Source organism: Cebidichthys violaceus, unplaced genomic scaffold (assembly GCF_023349555.1).
Source record: "Cebidichthys violaceus isolate CVI_PGR_0920_01 unplaced genomic scaffold, fCebVio1.0.p SCAF_5, whole genome shotgun sequence".
Taxonomy (NCBI): Eukaryota; Metazoa; Chordata; class Actinopteri; order Perciformes; family Stichaeidae; genus Cebidichthys; species Cebidichthys violaceus.
This window is the reverse complement of record NW_027176705.1, coordinates 4,682,680-4,707,354: the sequence shown is the minus strand read 5'-3', so window position 1 is coordinate 4,707,354 and position 24,675 is coordinate 4,682,680. Positions and strand designations below refer to the sequence as shown.

General features: G+C 38.2%; 3 protein-coding genes across 4 annotated transcripts in view; 1 reads left to right on the top strand and 2 right to left on the bottom strand.

The window, feature by feature from the left end:
* The window catches only part of esrp2 (epithelial splicing regulatory protein 2), a 302,417-nt gene that overhangs the window by 237,743 nt on the left and 39,999 nt on the right, over window positions 1–24,675 (bottom strand). The gene's annotated exons all lie outside the window — the stretch shown is intronic.
* On the top strand, window positions 15,810–20,209 carry styx (serine/threonine/tyrosine interacting protein). Of its 2 annotated transcripts, XM_068730719.1 has the most exons (11): window positions 15,810–15,992; window positions 16,349–16,381; window positions 17,153–17,206; window positions 17,294–17,391; window positions 17,470–17,530; window positions 17,637–17,673; window positions 17,761–17,800; window positions 17,963–18,013; window positions 18,684–18,756; window positions 19,351–19,444; window positions 19,638–20,209. In XM_068730719.1, the coding sequence occupies exons 1-11, from the start codon at window positions 15,933–15,935 to the stop codon at window positions 19,709–19,711; spliced, it is 675 nt and encodes a 224-aa protein (XP_068586820.1). In that variant the 5' UTR covers window positions 15,810–15,932; the 3' UTR covers window positions 19,712–20,209. The 2 variants fall into 2 exon arrangements, with proteins under 2 accessions (XP_068586820.1, XP_068586821.1); XM_068730720.1 differs by lacking the exon at window positions 16,349–16,381.
* Window positions 20,817–24,514, bottom strand: gnpnat1 (glucosamine-phosphate N-acetyltransferase 1). Its single transcript, XM_068730721.1, has 6 exons — window positions 24,362–24,514; window positions 23,380–23,541; window positions 23,076–23,138; window positions 22,708–22,835; window positions 22,072–22,133; window positions 20,817–21,937 (listed from the first exon to the last, which is right to left on the bottom strand). The coding sequence occupies exons 2-6, from the start codon at window positions 23,531–23,533 to the stop codon at window positions 21,790–21,792; spliced, it is 555 nt and encodes a 184-aa protein (XP_068586822.1). The 5' UTR covers window positions 23,534–23,541; window positions 24,362–24,514; the 3' UTR covers window positions 20,817–21,789.

Below are 24,675 nucleotides of genomic sequence, written 5' to 3'. Positions count from 1 at the left end.
ATGCCTGATCATTGTGGAGAGCTTTTCATCGAACGACAAGGCTGTCAGTCTGGGGGACAGCAACAGAGCTATGGAGCCTTTTTCCTCCTTCACCAGGCCTATCAATCTTCTCTGCTTAAAGTTTTGACTCTCAAACAGCCTGCCTGATGCGAGCAGTCAATCAAGCTAACGACGCCTTGAATCCTAGTTCAGGAAGGGATGTCAAAGTCCCAAAACCAGTCAGGAAGAGTTGGAGATCTACAGTTATATTCCCACTATTTTGAAAAAGTAACATTTTGACATTTGCAATTCATGTCATGCTACACATAACTGACATCCTTTCTGTTGTCCTGCTAGATACACAAAGAGCTTTTATGATTATACATCTGTTACGTTTTGACTCAAAGAATCAATTCAAACATTTCTTGCGACTCCATGAGGGATTTCCCATTGCCTTTTGTGAAACAGCTGGTTTAGGTAGTGGTGTTGAATCATGTTATTTGAAGGTTTTTAGCCAGACAACAAGCAGAGAGAAGAAAATATGCAGTAAAATTGTCTCAGTTACTTGAATCTTCACTCTTGACTTATTGAGACTTCCTATTTTGTTAAGAAGCAATTTTATGTCATCAAGACAAATTTTCTTTTCACAGTAAAATGTCTTTGGCAAAGACTTGCCGTTTACCACCTGCTTATATAATGCCACTACTGTACAACTCCACAGTGCGGGTTCACATGTTAACAGTTGGAGAGAAGAGTTAGGACTAAGTGTTAGGAATGCACAGACATGTGGGCAGGTGCTACAGTACAAAGATACGTGCCGTTTGTGCACACATGCTGTATGCCTACATAAAATGTATGATTAGTGTGTGAGTGGGCAGTTGGCATGTCTCCGCCCTTTAGAGAGTGAAAACAAAAATGAAGAGACACTCAGTAACAAGTCTCGAAGCCCCACGTTAGACAGGAGTCCTGTAGTGTAATTATACCTCTGATTACAACCACCATGGTCATATTGATGAGGGAACTGCAGAACAACCATCTTTGTTAAGTCTGCCACATTCATAACTTCACAAAGACACACTTATAGGCATGCAAAACACAACAATATACATGCACAGATGCTTTGTGTGCATGCATAAATAAAAAAAATAAAAAACAAGATACACACATCACAGAGAACGCTGGCCTGGAACAGAGGGTGAAATTATCTACAGCTACAGCATTGGTGGCCAGCGGCTGAGGTCTAGTCATTAGCACACACACACATAACTTGAGACAAATAGAAATGTGTGTGTTTGTATATATTTTGTGTAGGTGCATAAAACTATGGCTGTCAAAATGAAATCTCCCCGAGTCGTGTCAAATGTCTGTGCACTCCTTCTCTGTGTATGCACGCATGTCTGTGTGTAGCTGGTTGTGAATAACTGTACACTTACTTGTGTGTCACTATAAATTTCAAGGGCCCAGGGGTGATGCGGACGGTGCTAAGCTATGCCCTCATATCACAACACTGGCCTAATGAAAGCCAGAAAGTAATTGTGAGTCTGCAGCCCTCCTCCTCCCCTTTCTCATTTTCTTCTCCAATCTAACTGCAATCAAGCAAATCTCAGGTGGCAGTGGACGGGTGGGCGCATGTAAATATGGCACCCCTTCTAATTAAGTCTTCAGGTTCCCTGACTTTATTGAGCTGCTCGGACTGCACAGTGCCAGCATTAATAATTAAAGCCAAGTCCTCTTCTATGGATGTGTTTCATTTCCTGATTTAATTACCTTTATTAATCAGAGGAAAGATGCAGAAAAAAAAAAAAAATCTTAAGGAGAGCTTACTTATTTGTTTTTAGCTCATAGCTCCAGTGATATTACATTGTGCTTTTGGTAGCAAATAAGGGGATGAGATAATGATGAATCATGCGATATTTCCAAAAGATAAAACATTACGCGTGCACTTATTCAGAGCTGGGGACCTTATACATCACAATGAGAGCACGGGAATAGACTATTAGGCACTGGTGTTGGGAGGGTGGTGCTGGTGTTGCTGGTGAGGGACTTCTCAGTGGCCTTTCACCATCAATTACTTTTATTCCCTTTAAGAAAAAAGCACAACAATGGCAACAAACAAGTCAACAGTACCTGCAAAAGAACAGATAAGCCACCCATAACAGTGGACTATGGTGCATAAAAGGAGCAGAGCGGCTTGCTGGGACATGGGGAGCGTGGGTTTGTGTTTGAAGGAGCCTCGCGGCTTTGAATTTCTTCTTTGCTTCTCTCCTTGCAAAACACACAGGACCACACAGCTCACATCCAAGCAAGTATCAAACTCTTTTAGGGCTTTAGACCATTGTGGGTCATCTTTGTTATGCTGCTCCAACTCCCAGCAATTTCAAAGAAAAACAACAGCGACAAGAAAGTGAGAAAAGACAGAGGCAACATGAGTGTGACCCTCACACTCTGCTTGTCAGTCAAACATTGGGAGCAAATGCTTGGAAGAAGCCACCTGTCAAATCTTGTTAATTATTCCTCACATCTCTACTTCACTTCTCCTGGCAGACTGACAGTAGGCCAGGCCAGGAGGAAAAATATGTTGTGAAATATAAAAGGAAGCTAGCAGTCTGTCGATATCAAAGTCATTCTAAAAACCACAATAAACTCATTTAAATGTATATAACACTGAATTGAATGGCAATGGGATTCTTGCTGAATCATCACCACAGCACCTCTAGATTCACTCAGTTCATTGTTTTGGTTCATTGTTCTGTATGGTCATCCCCCCACAGCCCTCACAAAATAAAACCGTAGACTGTGATTGTAAAGAAATGTATACTTCTAAGATGCCTAAAAAGACATAACGTTTTCTGTGTAGTTGAAGGACCAAACAAACGCCAACATGCTGAATGTTGGACTTTACACCTGTGAAACTGAACAAACAATCAAAAATTAGTTCCAAATTTTGAGATACACTTTCTCAAGAAGAGTTAGATGAGAAGATCAATTACGTGTAAGAACACTGTCTCTCTATCAAATATGAAGATGGAGCCAGGACATGGTTAGCTTAGCATGGAGACTGGAACAGGGAAAATAGTCCTCCTGGGTCTATCCAGCCAACCAGCTCCTCTAAAGTTCTTTAATTAAAATGTTATATCTTGTTTGTTTAATCAGAACAAAAATGATTAGCGATTATGGCTGCATTCCATTTAGTTATGCCGCCAGGGCTCTGTGGCATAATGGCCTACCTTAAATGGAACTTCGCCATCATTAAAATAGCTGTGCTTTTCCCACTATTTTCTAGAAAAAGTTTGCCACGGAACAATAAGTTTGGCTAATGAGCAGGAAATTAGCAATCAGCAACTAGTAATTAGCTATTAGCACATGCGGCCACACGTAACAGGTAGACCATAATGGCTTTTAGTGGTACAAGAACTGGGCAACATAAACAATCTGGCAAAAGCATGTGTAGATCTGGGGCACTGTAAAGCTTAGTACAAAGAGTTGCTCTATAGTGACAAACTTCTAAGAATTGTGACAGGTAAGATCCTGGTTCAGATAAAAGTGATTCACAAAGCATCTTAGCCCTTAAAAGAGCTCCTAATGTGAGGAACTGCTAGGAGAGGGAAGGTTTTAAGAGCCTAAAGAGTCTCTTAAGCAGAGGAGAAAATGGTGGAAAGACAAAAGGTAGGACAAATAACCTAAATGGTGAATGACAGCGAGTTAACAAATCGCTACAGATTGGATCGGGCAGGGATAATGCTTGTGGTCGATCACATTAGAGATGCGCTCACATCCCCCACCCAACGCTATAACGCCAGAAATGAAAGTGATCACAACTCTAAGATATTTGGAAAATGGTAAAATGCGTGTGTTTGCTAGTTCATAAATTAACATGCCGACCAACGCCGATACTCCAGCAATCACAGAAACTGGTGAGAGCTGAGACATTTTTCTTGTTAATATCAAATTAACTGCTAAAAGTACTAAATTGACCAGAAAACCTAAGCAAATAACGGTCAGCATGTGAATATGCTACTGCACAAGTAGAGCTGTGTTTTATTACATAAAATAGTATTCATAATTACGCCATGTCTGAATAGAAACTAAATTCAATGATTCAACTTCACTGTCCATTCTATGCCTATTATCAATAAGAGTGCATTTTTCTTCAAATCCACCAATAACACCTCTTCAAAGCAATGTGTCATACCTGGCAATGGGGTCAACCACACCTCCTCAATTAGGTAAACGTTTCTGTCCCCTCCTTGCTCCGAGCTGCTCTGAGAAGATTCCTAAATCACTCCTAAACAAGGACTCCATGGTAGAAATGTCTAGGCTAAGTTAGGAGGTCTTTGATATATTCTCCAAGGTTTTGTGAATACGGCCCCTGTCCTCTTTACACTGACTAATTAGTAAATTAGCGGCAGCTGTGCAGCCAAGTGACTGATAACAAGGACATCAACAAGGATGATGGAACTGAGATCACAGAATGCATACACACACTATCCAGATGTGTCTTGGTCTCGCTATGGACCGTTGACCCCCAAAATGAGGGGAGAGACCTCCCCCTGTATATTCTATTTCTAGTTTTCTCTAGCAGTGAAAAGTCCTAAGACGAGTAGCTTTCACTGTACTGTGGTTCTGGGATATACATATAGCCTCAACATTTAGTGCCACTTATCACTTAATTGATTTGCTAGCCACATGAACTCCCATCTGCCATTTTAGCATATTTTTCTACATGGGTGGTTTTGAAGTCAAATACTTTTTTAATGTATGAAACAGCATGCGTTTATGTTATGTAGTTGACTCCTGACGAGGTAGCAGCAGGTGGTGTCAAACGATTTGGTGATGAATAAACTTACAGAGTGCAGTCAAACAGCAGGCAGGCAACTGAGGAAAATCCAAAACCAGGAACAATAACACACTGGGAAACAGGCTGGACTACTTAATACAAAGTAAGATGACAATCTGGGGAAGCACACAGACAAAATACACAAGGGGAGCAGGATGATCACACACAGGTGAAACAAATTAGGGCGGAGCAGACGATTATAAAGGCAGGAAAACTTGCAAAGGCAAGGAAGTAAAACCAGACATGACGTAATAAAACAGGAAAAAGACTAGTCACATACATAAAATAATACAACACAGTACAACAGTGCACAATAGAGTACAGGATAAGAAAAGTGCTTTTGTTTTACTCATGCACTGGAAAAGAGATTACAAAATATAAAAAACATCCATGTTGTAGTCCCAGGGCAGCTTTAAAGAAAAAAAAATAATGGGATCAGGCCAACTGATGGATGACTTTCCATTAAAGTGAACAATAATTGTACCTGTTTCATGCATGTATGACCTAAGAATGTATAAAATCAAAATGTGGACGGAAAAAGAGCAGAAAGGGAGAAGAGGAAGAAGACAGCCAACTGTAGTTTCTTAAGCCAACGATCTCTTGTCAAGAGTATAGCTGTTTCCCCGAGAGAGGTGAACGACAGACTTAGCATGAAATACATCATGTAAGACATATGAGCAAACATGTAAGACAGGCCAGCCTGAAAAAGTGTGTTTTTAATTCTGCTTCTGTACACACACCCAGTGAATATTTTTGTACATTTGCATGAGTATACATGTGCACATGTAAGTGCATGCTTGTACATCTGTGTCTGTGTGTTTGCATGTGTGTATATGCAGTATTAACATGTGTGAATATGATAACTGTTTGAAACCACAGTACACTTTACAGGCAGAAGCCACTGTATTCCCTCGTCAAATCTGCAGAGAGACCAGAATCGGGCCAAACCCAGGATGAGCTGATGGCTTATTAATGCCCGGGGACCTAGTATGTACCCGACACATTCAGATTGTGCATTTAGCTTTTTGCCCCATTACAGGCAATATTAAGCCGAAGGGTGCAGGGCCCATTTCCAAAGAGCCGGCCTGTAATGAGAGATCAGAGGCGAGGTTTTATCATAGGCAATAAAACATGAGAACTGTGTGTCTGTTAATAAGATCCCGAGAGGATTGGAGAGGGGGGTGAAAGGCGTGGGCTCCGAGGATCAAAGACATGTCTGCCTGGAGAGGAGAGGAGAGAGAGGAGAGGTAGGAGAGGAGAGGAGAGGAGAGGAGAGGAGAGGAGAGGAGAGGAGAGGAATGACAGAAAAAAAATTAACAAAAGGCAGTGGAATGAATGAAGTTGGATACAAAGAGAAAAATCATATAAAAAATGATGTGTTTTATTTTTTCTATCAGCTTCTCGTTTCTGTTATGGCAGCATAGTGATCTTTCTTAGCCTAATAAGTGTGCTGCCTCTGTTTCCATTATTGTCTGTTCATATTGTGCATACTCCATTTATATTTTTCTCTCATACTGAAGAGCCCAAGAATATGACTTTTGCATGCTATCCTAAGGCTGTCTTTACATCTTGCTTTAGAGTGTGGCTTGTATCTGGACTGTTTCTATGTATGTCAAATTGGATTACATTCACATCTGACATTAAAATAAATGTATCTGCATTAAACATGAGATTTCTTTCATTATCACAAAGCAAAATCCTGCATATTGTCTATCAAACTGACCATAAACCCTCATTTGTTGCAATATATAAAAATCTATTTTACGATGCAACTCAGTACAACAACCCTGCAGTCACATAAATTACTGAAGATCACACATCAAATGCACTTGAAGTATGAAAAGAAAAAAAATACTTGTTATGCACAATAAGGGCTCTTATCTACGTAATATATTCATAACAGATATGCAATAAATGCATTTTATTTGCAGTTGGTTTAGGGAGAGCTCATTTTATTTGATGTACTGTTGAGTAGATTAACCATTAGATTAGATTAATAGCAATGCATTGTATTTTATAAACTCATTATATGTTTTGTATATGAAAACTTTATCTGTAAAGTAACACGCAACTATGCCTGTTACATAAATGGAGTTAAAAGTTTCCTTCTTGAAAAGTAGTGGAGTAGAAGTGTAACACAGCACCAAATGGAAATACTGAAGTTAAGTACCTCAGAATTGTAGACTTACAGTAAATGTACTTACCGTTAGTTACTTTCCTTTCAAGTAGTAAATGAGTAACTGACTGATAGAATATATCATAATAATGATGTCATGCTAAATATGTTGTTTCATTTCAACATTTAGACTATGATGTATCTTTATCAAACATACTCATGGCTATATTTTCCCATATCAAATATTACATGGACATATAGATCCCCAACAAGATGCAGTGCCACTTAAGTAAGTGGAAGCTCAGCATAAAGTCCTTTTTCATCTCTGTACAGGGAGGTCAGAAATGAAATCATGACTGTGGAGCAGCTGCACTTGATGTGACAGGAGCCCTTCCAATTTATTTTGATTGGCCTTGCTTTATGCAAGCTTCGGGTAGATTTCCCATGGGCAACCATGCATTCGCTCTAAGACTTCAAAATTCAAAATATGCAATGCCCACAAGCAAAAACTAGAAATGAATGCAAAAGTATCGTCAGAGCGGACACGTCTATTGGGTTCTTTAGGGCCAACTCTGATATCTTTATTTTAAGGTGCTGATCTAATTTGAATCATCACATTTTTACAACAATAAGGCCTCTGAGTGCAGTTTGAAATTTAAAAAAAAATCACTAAAATATTGTGAGGCCATCGAAATCACTTAAATAATGTTTAACCATGAATACATACTGTATACATACTGTGCAGGGTGTCATGAAGGAATATCCACGGCAACAAGAAAAATCAAGTGGAGTCTAACTAGAGTGTCAATTAACAGCTGATAGATTTTAGTGCTTGGTGAGAACTGTATTGAAGATCTTTACAAAATTCTTCACCAGAAGCTAATTCAGGCTGTAACATGGGCTAATGATTCAGACTGGATTTATAATTGACTTAAAACTTTATCGGTTCACGACGTGTGGATGTGTGGACCTCAGTATGATCCTCGTTTGCAGCCACCACTGCTGTATGTATTGTTGCTGCACAAACTGTCTCATCGGTATGAATCGCAAAAACTTCCATGACAACCCTAATCACCTTTAAGTTTAATACATTTCCATGAGTTATGATAAGAGTCACTGATCAAACAGGCTATTAGACTGTCAATATAGATTATACATTAGAGGTATATATAGTTCTGTGCTGTCCCTGTCAGATGCAAAGGGAAATGAAAAAGAATAATTTATCAATCATCAGAGAGGAATGAAGGTCCAGGGTGATTAAAGAAACTTGTTTACAGGAAGATAAGATTAATCTATATATACGAATGCTCCGATCTTTTCATTTCAATGGACCACAGACGGTTATATACATGCTCTTTAGAATAAACAGAATGAAATAAAGCAATGTTCTAGACCATGAAACACACAAGTGAATCCTTCGTGCCAATACATGTTACACAATGGTCAGATTCATATTGTCAGGGGTTTATTATGTGAATGAAGCACAAACTCAATCATGGGCATCTTTTGTCAGAGGCAATGTTTACCAATGAAACTGTACTAGATAAATACATCTAAGTTTCCCATAAGAAAACATTGTGATGGGACAAGCAGCCATCCTGAATTAGCTACTTTTTCAAAATTTGTGTTATTTTGCAAAAGTTGAGTGCACTCTGTATGCACTCAGGTATCCACTCTGCGAGGGTCAAGATATCATTACATTACATTCATTTAGCAGATGCTTTTATCCAAAGCGACTTACAATTCAGTATCTGCACACCGTAGGCACAGCTACGGGAGCAATTTTGGGGTTAAGTGTCTTGCTCAAGGACACATTGACATGAGATTAGCGGAGCAGGAGCCAGGGATCGAACCATCGACCGAAAGGCGGCCCTGCTCTCCACTTAGCCAAGATCACCACCTATATCACAAATAGTCTCCACTAGCCTCTACAGTGAGAGCAGAATAGCAGAATCAGGATAGTTCCCAAAAGATAATGTAGATATTTAGTTCCTCTTAGATATGTAGACTAGACCAGTTATGATCTCTTTTTTTATGATTGCATTCTACATGCACCTCCAGTCAGTGGGAATTTGAAAGTAATTTACAGGGCTGACTGTTCTGCCCACGTCGAGCTGGAAGGCTAACTCAATGTTCTTCTCACTCCCCATCTTGTTTGTCCTTAATGAAGCAGGATTGATAGCCCGCCAGCGAAAACACAGCTCACCTCATCAGCGACCAGCCAGAGGAGGGACACTCTCCAATAAATAGTGCAGTAAACACACAATTAAGGGCCTGCATGTCAGCGCTCCGTTATTACATCCTACCAATTAAGCGTCAGGGGTAACCTCCTCATTTGTATCGCTTTGCGTCTGTAATCAGTAATTTAGTAATAATGTGCTGAGTCTCAGCAGCAGACTCAATAACCAGTGATAGGGTGAAAGTGGGTGGTGGTGATGGTGGAGCGTCTGTCTACTTCATGAGCAGTAAAATTGTAAGGTGAAGAGTTTAGGCCGTTGCTAGGATGAGCAAGTCTTCTGGCCTTTTCAATAAAGACAAAAAGTTGGAAGTACAGTATGTGGAAAAGAAAGATAACATGTATTTTTGATCTAATTATCTAAAGCCTCTCTGTACATTTCAAACAGCCATGAGCATACAATACATTCAACTGATGCTCCGCTATATAGGCCAACAAAAGCAAGCAGAGCCAGCGTGCTAATCTGCTTTAATATTAATAATGTTTAGAACTCTAGGCCTTTTTTCATCAAGCCAAACTCAAGAGCCCTTGGGCTGAAAAATAAATGTAAAGGCGGGCCAGAGCGAGTGAGTGTGCATTTATGATCTGTTTTTAGCATCATGTCTCGAACAAAGAAATGTGCATATTCACTAAAAACAAGCCTCCACAATTACCTGAAGTTCGATGGACACGCCATAGTTGGCTTGTATGTTTGGCTCCTGAATGTTTATGTTTGACTGCCATCTAGTGTGAAAGATTTGCAAGTGATGCTTAGACTTGCACGCAAACATGCAACATTTTTAGAATAGCGCAAAGACTTTAGAGGCCTCTTTTGGCATGAAATGGGTTTTATGAGCACACAATGGCATTATGGTAATTTTGAAAGATCTCTTGTTTTTGTGTTTTTACAACAGCCTCATGTTACTAAAGTAGCAATAAGGCAGATTAACTCTATCCACCTGGCTCTAATGTACTACAATGTTATTTGGAGATACTTCTGTTTGTGTGACAAACATGAATATGTATAATGAACCGGTCAGAAACGGACACTTGGTTAAACTGGTCTACCCATAAGCGGGCCTCTGTTTTTCCTCAGCATTAAGTTACTCCAACTTGGGCCTGACACTGACACATATCTTTACTGTCTTGATCCATTCGTGGCCATCATGTATTCCCAAGGGCATGATGGGAAACATCAGAAAGCTAATGTGCCCTGTCACTGTGCTAGAATCATCCAGGAAGGACTTGAATAACATTCAGTTCAAAGTATGTTAATGATCTGGCCACTGCAATCTCCTAATCCCATCCTATTGAGCGCCTTTGGGATAAACTCACTATCCAAAGGATCACCCACCCATACACCTTACGTAATTGCATCGATAAATGCATGATCATCTTTAACACTGGGACGCTAAAGTTTTCCAAGTAAGTAAAGTTTCTTTTCACTAACGCTGACGGCATTTAATAGTCAAAAAAGTAAAAAAAATTTGTGAGAAAGCTTTTATTATTCTCTAGGGATTCGATTCTTTGATATCATGAGCCATGAATGTGACTTATGGAAAATAATGCCACTCTAGGCCCCTTTGGGCACAGTGTGCAATGCTGTCCTCTATCTTACTCTCACCAAATTGCTGTAATGCTTTCACTGCCTCTGCTGGCTTCATTCATCAAGTACAGTATCGCTGTCAAAGTTTTATTGACTGTAAAAGCATGATTCAGTAGATCTACCTTTGTAGATATGGGCAAATAAGAAAGGTATTATTGTTTTCCTTGTTGTGTTAAAGTATTAAACACACATCGGTTTTTCATCAGAAAGCTTCTACAAAAACAATCAACTTTTGATTGACTTCTATGTAATGTTGTAATTTGTTTTTATGTAGTTTTTTAACATTTCTTGAAGAAAAATAATAAAATGTCAACTGGAAGAGTTCTTCAAATGGGCTAAATATACTTTGTATTCTTTCCCATATTTCCCTTTCACCTGCCTACCTCCATTTGAATAATAGTAACATCTGCTCTGGTTATATATAATACTTTCATATTTTTAAGTACTTCTTAAACATTTAGAAAATTTGACAAAGTGGATGCCTTAATTTCACAAACAAAAACATGCATTTCTATCTGGAATAATTATTTTCGAAAAGCAGTGACATCTACATTAGTACCATCTGTTTCTCTATCAGTTAGGATCTCCCTTTCTTGCGATAGACCCTGGGGGCATGTTCACAATATGCCTCCTGAACAATGCAAGTGTTTTGCCACAGTAAAAACATAATTTAATAGGCTAATCTTGTCTTTATCCATCCACTTTGTAGCAAACAGGGCTCCAGGGACTACAACCAAACATAGCAACTGACTGTCATCAGGTACATGGATGAATAATCACACAAGCATGGAAAAATATGTGTAAAAATATGTGTAAAAAATACATCAGTTAAGTGCCAGAATGAGCGCCCCAGTTAACAATTAGCTAAGCAGATGAAAACCACTGAGATGTCTATGAATTCATGAATAATAATGAATCAGGGCCATCTCTGCCAAATAACATATCTTGAATCTTGCTAATTATGAGTCCATGATGGAAGAAAAGCTACCTTGTAATGCAATAAAATCATATAGGTATCTTGCTTTTGGGAGTGGGTCAGAGTTAAGTAGCCCGATTTCTTATTTTATTTTACCACATAATTAATTCTTACCTACAGAACACACTTTTTTATGTTTTATGTCTGTCTTTACTGTTCTCCTCTATGTCCCTTAAATAAGTCTTTTCCCTCCAGAGGGGCTTTGGAGCCGCCCAGAGTGGTTACACCCAGCAGAGCGGCATTATGGGGGACCTCGATGGCATGCAAGTGACACTTGAGCTCTTATACTACTCGTCTCTCTTAATCAATTCGTAAATCTCGCCAGTTTCTACCCTAATTTAGATTTCAGCTGATGATGGCTCGTCTTTATATATGACTGCAGTCAAAAGCCACGAATTCTGCATTAACAGTTTGACCTGATTCAAAATAATTCTCACAAGGATTTCAGTTTCTGTGTAGACTTGACAAGTAGAAAGAAATAGATATTTCACTGCATAATTATATGCTGTCCCAACCCATCCGTCCCATAAAAAGCTTTGATGATGAAAATGGATCCCATGCTTCTCAGCGTTTCAGCTGCTAAAAGGGACACTGAGTTTTGTTTCACATAGAACAACTTTTTTCTGCTGCATTCAGATTTTATAATTCATATTGTGTGGATTCTCAGATGACACAGGGTTGAGTAGAACTTGTGGTAGAACTTTAACGGGGTCAAAAGAGGCATAGTCTACTCAGACAATAAAGAAGTTATGGTATTCTGTTGATTGTGAAATCCCATTAGCTTGTATTGCCACCATTGGGATGTGCAACAACATGGCCAGATGTTTGTTGATGTTTCACTCTGAAATGTGTAACATTCAAAAAGACAGGGAAGTTTTATTCCACAGCAGGACTACGAGCTGGGAAGTGAGTTATACCCCAACAATCAACCTCGCTGCAGATATATTATATATTATTACTCTCACAGGACACTGCATTTCTTATTCAGTGCCCTATTAAATGTTGATTCAAGTAACACTATCTTGTGCTTGTTGTGTTTGTAAATTAATCCCCAATAATTTATGTTTTATATGTTAACGTGTTGTTCATTGTATACCAATGTGTCTGTAAAACTGTGTTTTCTCTTTAATTATGTAAATCAAGTGTTTGAATTATTTTAACACACAGTCACCATCAGCAGATTTAGTTTTTTAAGCACTTAATCTATTTAGCACAATGGCTTCTTTAGACATAGCTTAATAATTAGTACATATTCACTTTTAGCGACATATTATCAAGTAAGAAGAAGTTATACTATACTGTATAACTATGTCATATGTGTCATTCTTTGACTGTGTCGGGATTTGATATTTGTGTTAGGTACTTCAGAGTGCTCTTTCTCTGGGAGTTACAGCACTATCTCCACCACTGAAGGTTTTAGCCTGACGTTGACTTATCTCTGATATACAGATGGACCTAGTTATTATGGTAACCTATAAAGGACTAAAGTATAGTATCATGGGGTTTTAGGTTTTTATTTGTTGGTTGATGTATAGTGGCATTAATGGATTTTTTTTAATGCCTTTTGTGTGGTTTAGAGTGTTATTTATGGATTATTAATGTGAAAAGACCCATTCAATTTTACCCAAAGTCTATTAAATGACCCTACTGATTACCATAAATTACTTACTTTTAAACATTAAAAGCAATCAATTTACTTTTAAATAAATGATTGTAATTAAATGTAATCAATTTCATTTTTTTCTCAAGTGATGATCAAGCAAAGACCATAAGGCATTAAATAATTAAGTTGCAGATATCCTATATTTGTTCCTATTGTCAACAAATCTCATGAGTAGACTAAGCTCAACAATGAGTTGTTCTACTAACAAGTGTTGTCTGTGTAGCCAAAGCCTAATACATTGTATTCATCTGTATTAGAGCTCTATTGTTGTCCAAACACTATCAAAAAGACATCAGTGAGCCACACTGCTGCACTGTGTGACATGTTTCTTCACAGGACAACGAACACTGGTACTGGTAGTTTATTTTCAGTCAGTTTCACATTCACCATCCTGGTTAAAATACTCTTTGGTGCAATTCACCTGCAGCTGAATAGTCTCAGACAAATACACTATTGTCAACAACTTGAGTAGGATTTGCTAAAAACTACAGTATCCAGGTGTTTCTTGGAAACTTTGTTGTCATTCCTCATTTCCTTTTAACTGTCTGCAGCACTCCATATAATGAAGGCAGAATGTGGCCAAAGATGAGAAAATACTTGGAATTAAAAAAAAGAAACTGCATATTAGTGACTTTTTTTAAATGTATGTATTAAATATGAACAGGGCTTAAGAGTATCTATCTAGTATCTACTGTACATTTAGTACAATAAACACACACAGTCATGGTACTCTATTATTATTTTTTGCTTAGCTTCTTCCTTCAACATTTTTGTTTACTCTCTCCCGCTCTGTGATCCCCCTCACAACATTTCTGCCAAAGGAATCTGGCATGGCTGCTCATTTCTAATTCGGCCTGGAACAACTGAAAATCAAAGAGCTGTTGTCACCAGGATGTCATCGCTACGGGGAAACCATCTCACATCTCACCATTTACAGATTTCTTTTTAGCAGCAGGATAAAGATTTGTGAAGGAGGAAATAAAGTTGAGGGAAGATAGATGTGCATGAATATTAGGTGTTACACATCTATTCATGTAATTGACATTCTTCAATGCTTCATTTTCAGGGAGAGTGTGGAGGAGTAGCAGCAGGGGATATATCTGTCCCTGGCAGCCACTGATAAGAAATGCTGACCAGTAGTGCTGCAAAGCTATCAGATGTTACTCAGTCACACAAACATATGCAATCATAAAAAAACCACACACATTCAAACCTTTGCCGACTGGAGCAGTTCTGCTGTGAGATTACATCTCCCTCTGATCTGTGAAAAATGTGCCGTCCCCTCCCACAGGCCAGACGGTAAACAAAAATCACAAAATGCTACACTGTCACACAACAACAAACAGATGACACAAGAGACAAAATAAACATCTAGTAATTATTCATGCACTCTGTTTTAGATCAGGGATGTTTCTTATCTGATTATTAAGGAAGAATGGATGCTAGAGGGGTGAGAGCAGTACAATAAAAGAGATTTGAGGAAGGAGAGAGAGGCATGCCAAATTATCTTAAAAGCTTGCATTCTTTAAGCACTTAATGATACTGAATTGAAAAAATGATATCACGTCAAGGAGAGATCGAGTAGAAATACAATTTTCCAGTTAGTCTTCTATTTCTACAGAAAATAAGTAAGAGTGGACACAATAACACAAACATCTGTAAATAGGGAGAAAGATGAGGATTCATCTCTATGATAACATTAGTAGTGGATTGAAGTGGTTCTCCTGTGATTTAATTTCAGGTGTTCTTGTTATTTTGTCCCCCAAGAAACCCCTCATATCATTACTTTTAAATAACTACAGTTAGTTAATTCAGTCATCCGATTCAGTTATCCCATAACTATAATGTATTTTCATTCATGACTTCATTCAATATCTAAATAATAACTAGCATTATTATTGTTGTTATTATTATATAAATTTCCTTCCGGTACACTCCCCTGCACATCCCTTCTATGTTTCTTTATTTAAATACACCTGTCACTGTTATCTGTTTGTGCATTTTATTTTAGATTTTATTGTACATTTTAATATTTTTCTATTTTTTGCACTGTGTTGATTGTTTAATGTTTAATGTTATGCACCAGCACCACCCGCCACGTCAAATTCTTTGTATATGCAACATACTTTGGCAAATAAACGGTTCTGATTCCGATTCTGATTTATTATTAATAGTATAATAATAATAACAAGAAGAAGACAAAGAAGAAGAATATTGTTATTATAGGTTTTTTTCTAACTGGGCATCATAACCCTCCATACACCATCACCATCGTCTCCTATCCTGAACCTGAGTGCTGTGCTGTGCGTAAAGCGACCGCGGGACGTCGCCGTTGCTCTCTCTCTCGCTTCCTTCCTTTCTACGAGTGTGTGTTTGCCGTCTGCCGAGCGGTCACGTGACACATCTGTCAGGGGACAGCATGGCGGACATGCATGTGGAGCCTCAAAACAAATTGCACCAATTCTCCAGCTAGCCCCGCCGCGAGAAAGCACCGATACCGCGCGTGAAGCCGGGCCCGCGGTGCCCGAACAGACAGCAGAATGGACGAGGAGAACAAACTTCAGTTCCCGTCTCTGCCCGCGACCAAGGAGGACCTTCTGGTGAGTGCACAGCAAGTCGGAGTGTGGACTCTGTCTATCGGGCTAATCTGAGCTAACCTCCACTCCGGCGTTATTGGCTAACAGCTTAAATACACGCTGAAAAGTATATGTATTTTTTGGATCTGTGAAACACGCTCGGGTCTTTCTTTGGATACGCATGCGTCGAAATGTCTTCTTGGCTAACTAAACGTTACCGATCACTGTGCCAACACTGAGTAGCATAGTCTCCAAACATTAGCCACGTATGAAACGTACACAAAGTGAACCGGTGGTCATTCCCCCACTCTGTCAGCGGCTGTCACGTCATCAACTTACCCTCCGCTTCTAACCTTTGCTTTTAACTTCCCTTTTGACAGGACTGGGCTTATCCAATGAGACGAGACATGCAGGTATGTAAAACGAGTCCACAGTACACTTGGCAGAGGGTTCCCTTTGCACCAAACCTCTGGTTCCCCAGGGTTTTATCTCCCCACATTTGATAGCAGTTATCGAATGAACAATGGTTAAATTATCTATAAAGTCACGATCTCTACCAACAATAATGCGAGTCAATTCCAGGCAAATCTATAAGAAAGTGTGTTGTATAAACAAAACATGAGTTGTCTATTTGAGGGTGTGGCCATAATTCAATAATCAACTTCTATTGGCAAGATATTGCTGTGATGATATGACCATGTCTTGTTGTTGTTTTTGGCAAAATACTAAATAAGTTACAGAAGATGCTGTTTGACGCAATGAAGAGTTTTGTTATTTCTAGATATAAACTCAGATAATTTACTATTTTTTGATATATATATATATATATATATATATATATCTTAAAAATATTCTTACTAACATATTGAGTTCTCGTCGATTTCAACCATATCACACAGCGATAATCCTGAGAGTAAACTTGTTTTCAGGTCAGAGAACCCGTATATAGAGGCTCACATTCCACACACTGCGTGTCATGTTAATGGATAAACTGTGAGAACTTTGAACCAGGTCCACTTTGCTTGAGGACGTTAGCTGCTAAATGTAATGTTTTAAGACATTCACATATATAGTAGTAATAAGACATGTTTGTGAGGAAGCTTAGTGTTATACGGAGTGAATAAATGTATCACAGGTTTGGGAAATGCTTGTTTGTGACATCTTGCTCTATCTTTTATTTTAAGGAGATATTACCGGGACTGTTTTTAGGTCCCTACTCTGCTGCAATGAAAAGCAAGGTACGTTTTACAGACAAACACAGAGAACACATTCAATGCTCATATATTGTACAGCTCACGTTGCATCTCTTCTTTCTCGTCGTCTAGCTGCCAATCCTTGAGAGACAGGGCATAACACATGTCGTGTGTGTCCGCCAAGACATAGAAGCCAATTTTATCAAACCTAATTTCGCTCATACATTTAGGTGAGTAATCCCATGATTGCTGCATTCTTGTGTGAAGTGCTGCTAACCAATGAACTAATGTTGTATCTTTCTTTGCAGATACCTTGTGTTAGATATTGCAGACAATCCAGTGGAAAATATTATACGATTTTTCCCTTCAGTGAGTTACATTGTGGGCTTTTTACTTCCTTCTTTGCAAGTGTTTCATTGACTGAAAGGTACTTGTGTTTTTGCTGATCTACTGTCCGTCATTGTCCTCCTAACAGACTAAAGAATTTATTGATGGCTGCTTAGCAACAGGAGGTAAGGATGCATGCAATTTGTCAAAAGTGTCGAGTAGAGACAAAAGTATTTTTCTTTAATCAACAATCTTTTGTTTTGATCCTATAGGAAAGGTCCTGGTTCATGGTAATGCAGGGATATCAAGAAGGTGAGGTTTGTTTTGTTTTTTGTTATTATTTCATAATGTGATTTATCTAATTTCATTATATATATCATTATGCACTGAATTTACATTACATATAACTGCTTTCTTTTTTTAAATCCTTGGATATTTCCTCAATAAAACTGTCTTCTTTATTTATTCTTTCAGTGCTGCCTTAGTGATTGCATACCTTATGGAAACATTTGGAATGAAATACCGGTTAGTGTTTTGTTTGTTTGTTTTCTCACATTTAACTATGGCCTTCTATTTTGTACCATTAGAGTACAAGCCTAACTTATTTAGAAATGTATGATTTAATCAAAGGATTTAGATCCACTGTGTGACAACCATGTACGCCTCACATACATCACGTTTTGTTTGTGCCTTCTTTAAACATAAATAAAGAGAACTAGATAAAATAAGCAGTCTAATAGTGTGCAGGTTTAATAAAGAAACATACTGAAGGCAGCACAGGAAAAGAAAGTAGCCAAATACAGGGACAATGTTTCCTGTGGCAGGTAAAACCTTTGAAGAAATATTATTTGTTTTAAAGTAATTCTTAAATTGAAAATAGTCAGGGATAAAGATTAAATGACATATTCCATATGTCCACTGTCTGCTACCACTGACTAAGTGTTTACAGTTCTAAGACAAAAATAACTGATATGTAGAAATGTCCAGTGACCTGCCACAGCAGCAGGTGAGTAAAATACAATTAATTTCAGACCCTGAGGCAGCATAACTGTTGCAATAACAAACATTGTAAGAAATAGAAGCACAGCTATTTTCACATGTGCATACAACTGGGTGTTATTAATAATGTTTTACTGTTTGCAGTGGAATATGTCGGTGTCTGTGGTTGTAACCTTCTGCTCCATTGACTCTACAGGGATGCATTCAGCCACGTCCAAGAGAGGAGGTTCTGCATCAACCCCAATGTGGGCTTTGTGCATCAGCTACAGGTCAGTCTTTACCTCGAGACACAATGCTTCAGATTCAGATTAATCAACCCGACAGTCCAATCAACAAGGGAACGTTTACAAGTCACTCCTTTTATTAGTATAAATAAATGCACTACTAACTCGTTTGTCAACAAAATCTGTTTCCAGCTCCTCCACTTTAAAAGGTTAGGATGTGTCATCTGTGGTCGTCAACCTTTTTTGGCCACATTTATTATTATTTTGTACATCTGGCTCGCAAGCAATATTAGAATAAGTCGTCTCTTTTTTAGTCTAAATCATGACAAGCATGTTTGTGCACAAGGGAAGGCATGTTATTTATATTGGATGTTATATATGCTGCTAAACAGAACAGACTGTTCAAACAAAGTTTTGTTGTATTACATGCAATGACAAATAAAGAAATCTAATCTAATATAAATATCTAATTTTAAAACGTAAATGCGGTATCCTGTTCACACTATCAGGCTATTCTTTCATTAAAGATCAGTGATGAACACACCAAAACATTCTGTGTGTTTTTGACTGTCCTCATTACTCGTATTAATGCTCATTATTACAACAGTAAGAGTACTGAAATGAATGTTTGTTTCCTAGGAATATGAAGCGATCTACCTCGCCAAACTGACCATTAAAATGATGTCACCGATGCAGTTGGGCAGGTCGTTTTCCTTACAGGCTGGAATGCCAGGTTTGTACATAATGCACTGCTCAGCCACAGCTGTCTGCTCCATTTCTTACTGTTCCAGATAAACATTCAAACTAGTGTTGACGGGCATCGTGTTATTTAGACATGGAGTAGCAGTTACAGTTGTTTAACTGGGTGTGTTGATGTCAGCAGTTATATTCCGTTATCGTTTTTCATCTACACATTTCTGTAACAGGAAGCCGTAAACGCAGCCTGGAGGAAGACGAGGACTTTGGAGCAATGCAGGTCACAGCAGCACAGAACGGATGAGCTTTGCTGACATTTAGCTGTGTGGCGCAGTGCACTCAATTTTTTTTTCCACATTTTTAATGGGATTAAAAATGTAAATATTTGAACTTTTTCTAGGGGTAAGGGACTAGGGTGGGAGGGGGATCACTCGTGTCTGAGACATGGAGTACTGAAGGGGATCAGGCCAATTTGATAACTCCTTTTTTTTTTTCTCGAGCTGTATGCACTGATCGGAGATTTTTTGCAGTTTTATAGTATTTAAAGCATTTTGCATTTGCAGCGGGACAGTATTGCAATTATGCACTTTCGATACTTGAATTTGTGTAGATGACCAGAATGGGGCAGTCGGCAAAAGGGAAAGTAGCCAAGACGTCGCCCAGTGGAGGACATGAGAAGAGGAAACGCTAATGCCTTTATTTTGGGAGTAATAGGATTATGGACTAATATCAGGCTTAATGTGGGATAATAGTAAGGAATGGGGAAATAACAACTCTGCTTAATAAAAACAAGTCTGACTAAGTCCTGTTCACCTGTTTTTTTTTTAATATGACATAATCCTGTGCTTCTCAACTTTGCATGTCTGTCAAATATTTTACAATTTGAAGCAAGTCACACTTTTTATTATTTTAACAAACCTTTCTGGAGACGTGCTGTGACTTACAGTAACTAACTGTAAAAAAAATAAATAAATAAAAAAGCCACTGACATGCATTCTTAGTTTACCCTCCTACAGTGTGTGATGAGCTTTGGGAGCAGAATGCATCTACCCAAAAGGCTGAAATCTATAGGAACTTATTTTGGAAACAAATTTGCATTTATGACACTGATGACAGATATGTAAATTAAGTTAAATTAGAATTAATGTTGGAAAAAGATTGTCATGTTTTCCAACATCCTTAATATGGCAGAGGCTTACTAACATTCTAGTGATGTATCTACATGCTCAATGATGGTTTGAAAATGATTAATAACTATGATTAGTAGACATGTCCATCCCATAGCTCTTTTTTTTTTTTTTTTTAATAATAAAGCTTCAACGAACACTTGTATTCGTATGAATGTATCAGCATTGCAATACAAATGTAATTGATTTGTTTTACAACTATAAATAGAAGCAAAGAAACAGTAGATTGTAGAATATTTTATGTGTCTTACATATTTGGAATAAATTACATTAAATATGTTCCCCTGTTCTCCAGAATAACAAACTTAAATAAAAGTTAATTTACAAAGTCATTTGTATCCATTTCCCATCACAAAATGTTTTACTCGTTATCACAGCTGTGATTATTTTTCAAATACCGACCCAATACAAAACTTTAAGAACCTAATTGTTCACCTCTGCCTCACAAAATATAAACTTTGTTTGTTCACTACAAATATTATACATTATAACAGTCTTGATAGTAATTCTTCATGTTGTAGTATTCAAACCTTCATTATAGTCATCCAGCATTACTGTTAAAGAAAGAAAAGCCTGCTGAAGTGTAGAGCACTTCATACCAAATAGAACATGTTAGAAAGATGAAACCCAAAGTAGTAATAACTAATCACATTTAAAGAAACTAAACTTCTTTGGTGACTGGCCCTTGATGATCAATGGAACAGATCTGTGAGACCAAGTTTGAATCATGATCCAAACTACTTCCCTACAGCATACTCGGATTTGTCGTGAACTTGAGATAAATAGTTATTTAGCTGCTTCAGAAATATTATTTAATTTGGTTTTCCCAAGCAATTGTATTTGCTGACAGTTGTAGGTTAGTCACAAATGTAATTTAGTACACAGCTATTTACTTAGTAACGTAACAATAAGACATTTCTTTCTTCAGATGGTGGGGAGATGATGACAGAGCTCCACATTGGTGAGGTAGCCATTGGACTGAGCTAAAGGCTTCAACATACATTGATGTTTACTGAAACAACACTGTGTTGAAATTCAGGATGAGCATTCAGGAACGGCTCACAACCACAACCTCATCCCCGGGCAACTCTCCCAATTTCTGAAGACAATTTGTCCTTTGATGTCCACGCATGAAGGTGTGGTTCACGACCCCCCCCCCCAAAAAAAAAATGAAGGTTTAAAACCGCTGTGGTGCTCAGTTGGAAAATCGACACTGCATGTAAGTCTCGTGTGAGGAGGTGTATCCAAACTTTTGGTAGAAAGCCACATTGTCAGGTGCGCATTCCAGCGTGATTTTGTAGCAATTCAGTTTTTTGCTGAGAAGAGTGAGAGCTGAAACTAACCTGAAGGGACAGAAAAAAAGAGGAAAATAAATCAGCAAGATAAATTCAAAATAAGTCTCTCATATGAATCATTTTCACTGTGTTTGATTTGTGGGACCAATACAAAATGTCTTTGCTCACTCAGGTCTACTCACAGTTTGCCCAGCTGCTTCCCTCTGCACACGTCACTAACTACCACCTCCTCCACCCGGCCCCTCTATAAACAAAACAGAATAAAATAGAGACGATCTTCATTTCAGTCATTTGCAAGATCTGTAAAAAAAAAATGCATGTTCACTCTGCACATTTAATTTGCATAGTTTTTAAGAAAATACAAATTGATCTTCATTTGGTTTATGGTAGTGAACTATGTTAATAATTACCTGCATTCTAATAACCATTACATTAATAAGTAACTTCTTTAGTGGATTGGTATTTAGGAAAAATGTAGAGGGAAATTAAAGTTCACATGTGATAAATAAATATATATATATATATATATATATATATATATATATATATATATATATATATATATATATATATATATATATGTATGTGTGTGTATATATATATATATATATATATATATATATATATATATATATATATATATATATATATATATATATATCAACGTGATGTTGAATACAGTATGTTAATGATGAATATGGTGTACTCTGTTTTCAGACACCAGTAAAAACACGCTGGTACCACGGGCATCAGCTAATGGGGATCCTTATAATTAAAAATATATATGTTAAATATAAGCTTGCCGGGGTGTTATCTACCTTCGCACAGGAGTGGATGAATTTGTGTTCTGTGATCAATGTGGCCGTGGCAACAATCTGTCCCAGGTTTGTGTCCTCCAACACAACTACGTAGTAGTCTCCGGACTTCTTCATGTGCTCAAACTTCTCTGGAAGACAACAGACAAAATGTTTTTTATTGATGTTTCATTACACAGGTTTGTATTTAAAGTTTGTTTTCTAGGATGAGGGTTATTTTTCTTCTCAAATGTGATTAATACAAAGACAACTGTTTAAAAAAAAAAAAAAAATGGAAACACTTGTGTTGTTGTTGTTAATGTTCTAAACTAAATAACTTTATGATAACTTTTGTCTTTTAAAAAAGTGGCATTATGCTCAGCATGACTTACTCGTGAACTGCTCAGGTGTGACGTCGCCCGTCTGAGTGAGTTGAGATAAAACCTTGAAGAATCCTGGAACACAAAAACAAAACAGTCATTTTCATCAACTGCTAAGTTATTATCACTCCATCTCTTGGAAATTCTTCATTTATCTCTCTGATAAGTTAAACATTTTCATCAACTGACCGAGAGCTATATTGGACACCAAAAAGACATGCTTTTCACACCAGTTTGTCATGTTCTTATCTTCATATTCTCTTGAAAATATAAGTACTAGACTGGAATATGTTGTCCCTCCAGTCTCTTGTCTCACCCCTGTTGAAGTCTGCCGTACAAAGCGGCCTGAGCACCAGGCCTTCCCCTGGACTGGACGGGGAGATGGGGGGGGAGAAGGAGAGTGTGTTGCTACTCCAGTCTAGCTCCTGAAGCAGTGAGGGCTCAAACAGTGGAGTCTCGTTCAGCAGCATTTCACAATCTGCTTAGAGAAAACACACACACACACACACACACACACACACACACACACACACACACACACACACACACACACACACACACACACACACACACACACACACACACGTAAACCGGTAAGTCCACACCCATAAATGTGTGTATGCAAAGCATAGAAAACACGACACACTAAATAGACAGGCCTTTTCTAATCCATCTCAGATACTGCATCAGCACAACGAGTTAACATGGCTGTGCGGTCAGCCGGGATTGTAGGTTTGTTCTAACTTTAGTCACACAGAACTTTGACCTGACAAATGCAGTTTCGCTTGGTAAAAAGTTGTCATTGCTTTACTGCCATGATTCAGAGGTTGATAAGCCAGTTGGCAAACATGAATTATGGTTGTACATCCTGTTAAGAACTTAAGCCATTCTTCAAAGTTTCCTATACATTCTCCTAATACGAGTTGATGGGGGGGGTGTAAACCAGAGCCACACGCGTAATTCCAGTTTCCATGGCAGCAAAACACATTTACTCTTTAGTGGTGTTCATCAAATAGTTCATGTCACATGAACATGAAATAGATCATGTCACACAGTCTGGTGTTTTGGCTAGCTAACGTTAGCATCAAATCATTTGTCTAATTACTGTCATTTCTCGCTAGCTCTAAAACGTCATCTATACAGCGCCTGAATACTATCGTGTGTAGCAAATGATCCGAGTTTATGACAAGCCCACAGCTAACGTTAGCGTCGGAGCTGTAACTTCACGTTTCACACTAACGTTAGCGTTACCTGTCAAGCTAAGAGGTTAGCAAGCTTAACTGTTAACAATTACTTACCAGTAAAAAACACACCAGAAGAGATAGTCCAACTGAGTTCCTAGACTCGGGTACCGCACAGTGACAACTGGGCAGTTCTACCAGTTCTTGTAGGAGGTTGGGCTACATCATAGAGCTGACCGGCGTGGGTGTTCTCGGCGGCTGTTTCCGCATGCTGGCATGAGCCCTTCTGTATGACGTGGCAGAGTGGTGGAGGTATAGGGCGCAGCCCAATGACGTCAATGAATCAGAAAAATAAACGTCCCAAAACTGATTTGAACAGAAATCATTTCATATACATCGAGAGTGATGTAGGACTTCTAATGTGCCATCCA

Excerpts from the sequence above, each read along its gene's own strand:
- styx (XM_068730719.1), top strand. The coding sequence starts at position 15,933 with ATGGACGAGGAGAACAAACTTCAGTTCCCGTCTCTGCCCGCGACCAAG. Across the intron at positions 17,392-17,469 it reads AATTTCGCTCATACATTTAG|ATACCTTGTGTTAGATATTG; the intron begins GTGAGTAATCCC and ends CTTTCTTTGCAG. Across the intron at positions 19,445-19,637 it reads CTTACAGGCTGGAATGCCAG|GAAGCCGTAAACGCAGCCTG; the intron begins GTTTGTACATAA and ends TTTCTGTAACAG.
- gnpnat1 (XM_068730721.1), bottom strand. The coding sequence starts at position 23,533 with ATGCTGCTGAACGAGACTCCACTGTTTGAGCCCTCACTGCTTCAGGAG. Across the intron at positions 22,836-23,075 it reads CACACCTGAGCAGTTCACGA|AGAAGTTTGAGCACATGAAG; the intron begins GTAAGTCATGCT and ends GTTGTCTTCCAG. Across the intron at positions 22,134-22,707 it reads TCATCCACTCCTGTGCGAAG|AGGGGCCGGGTGGAGGAGGT; the intron begins GTAGATAACACC and ends TTTTGTTTATAG.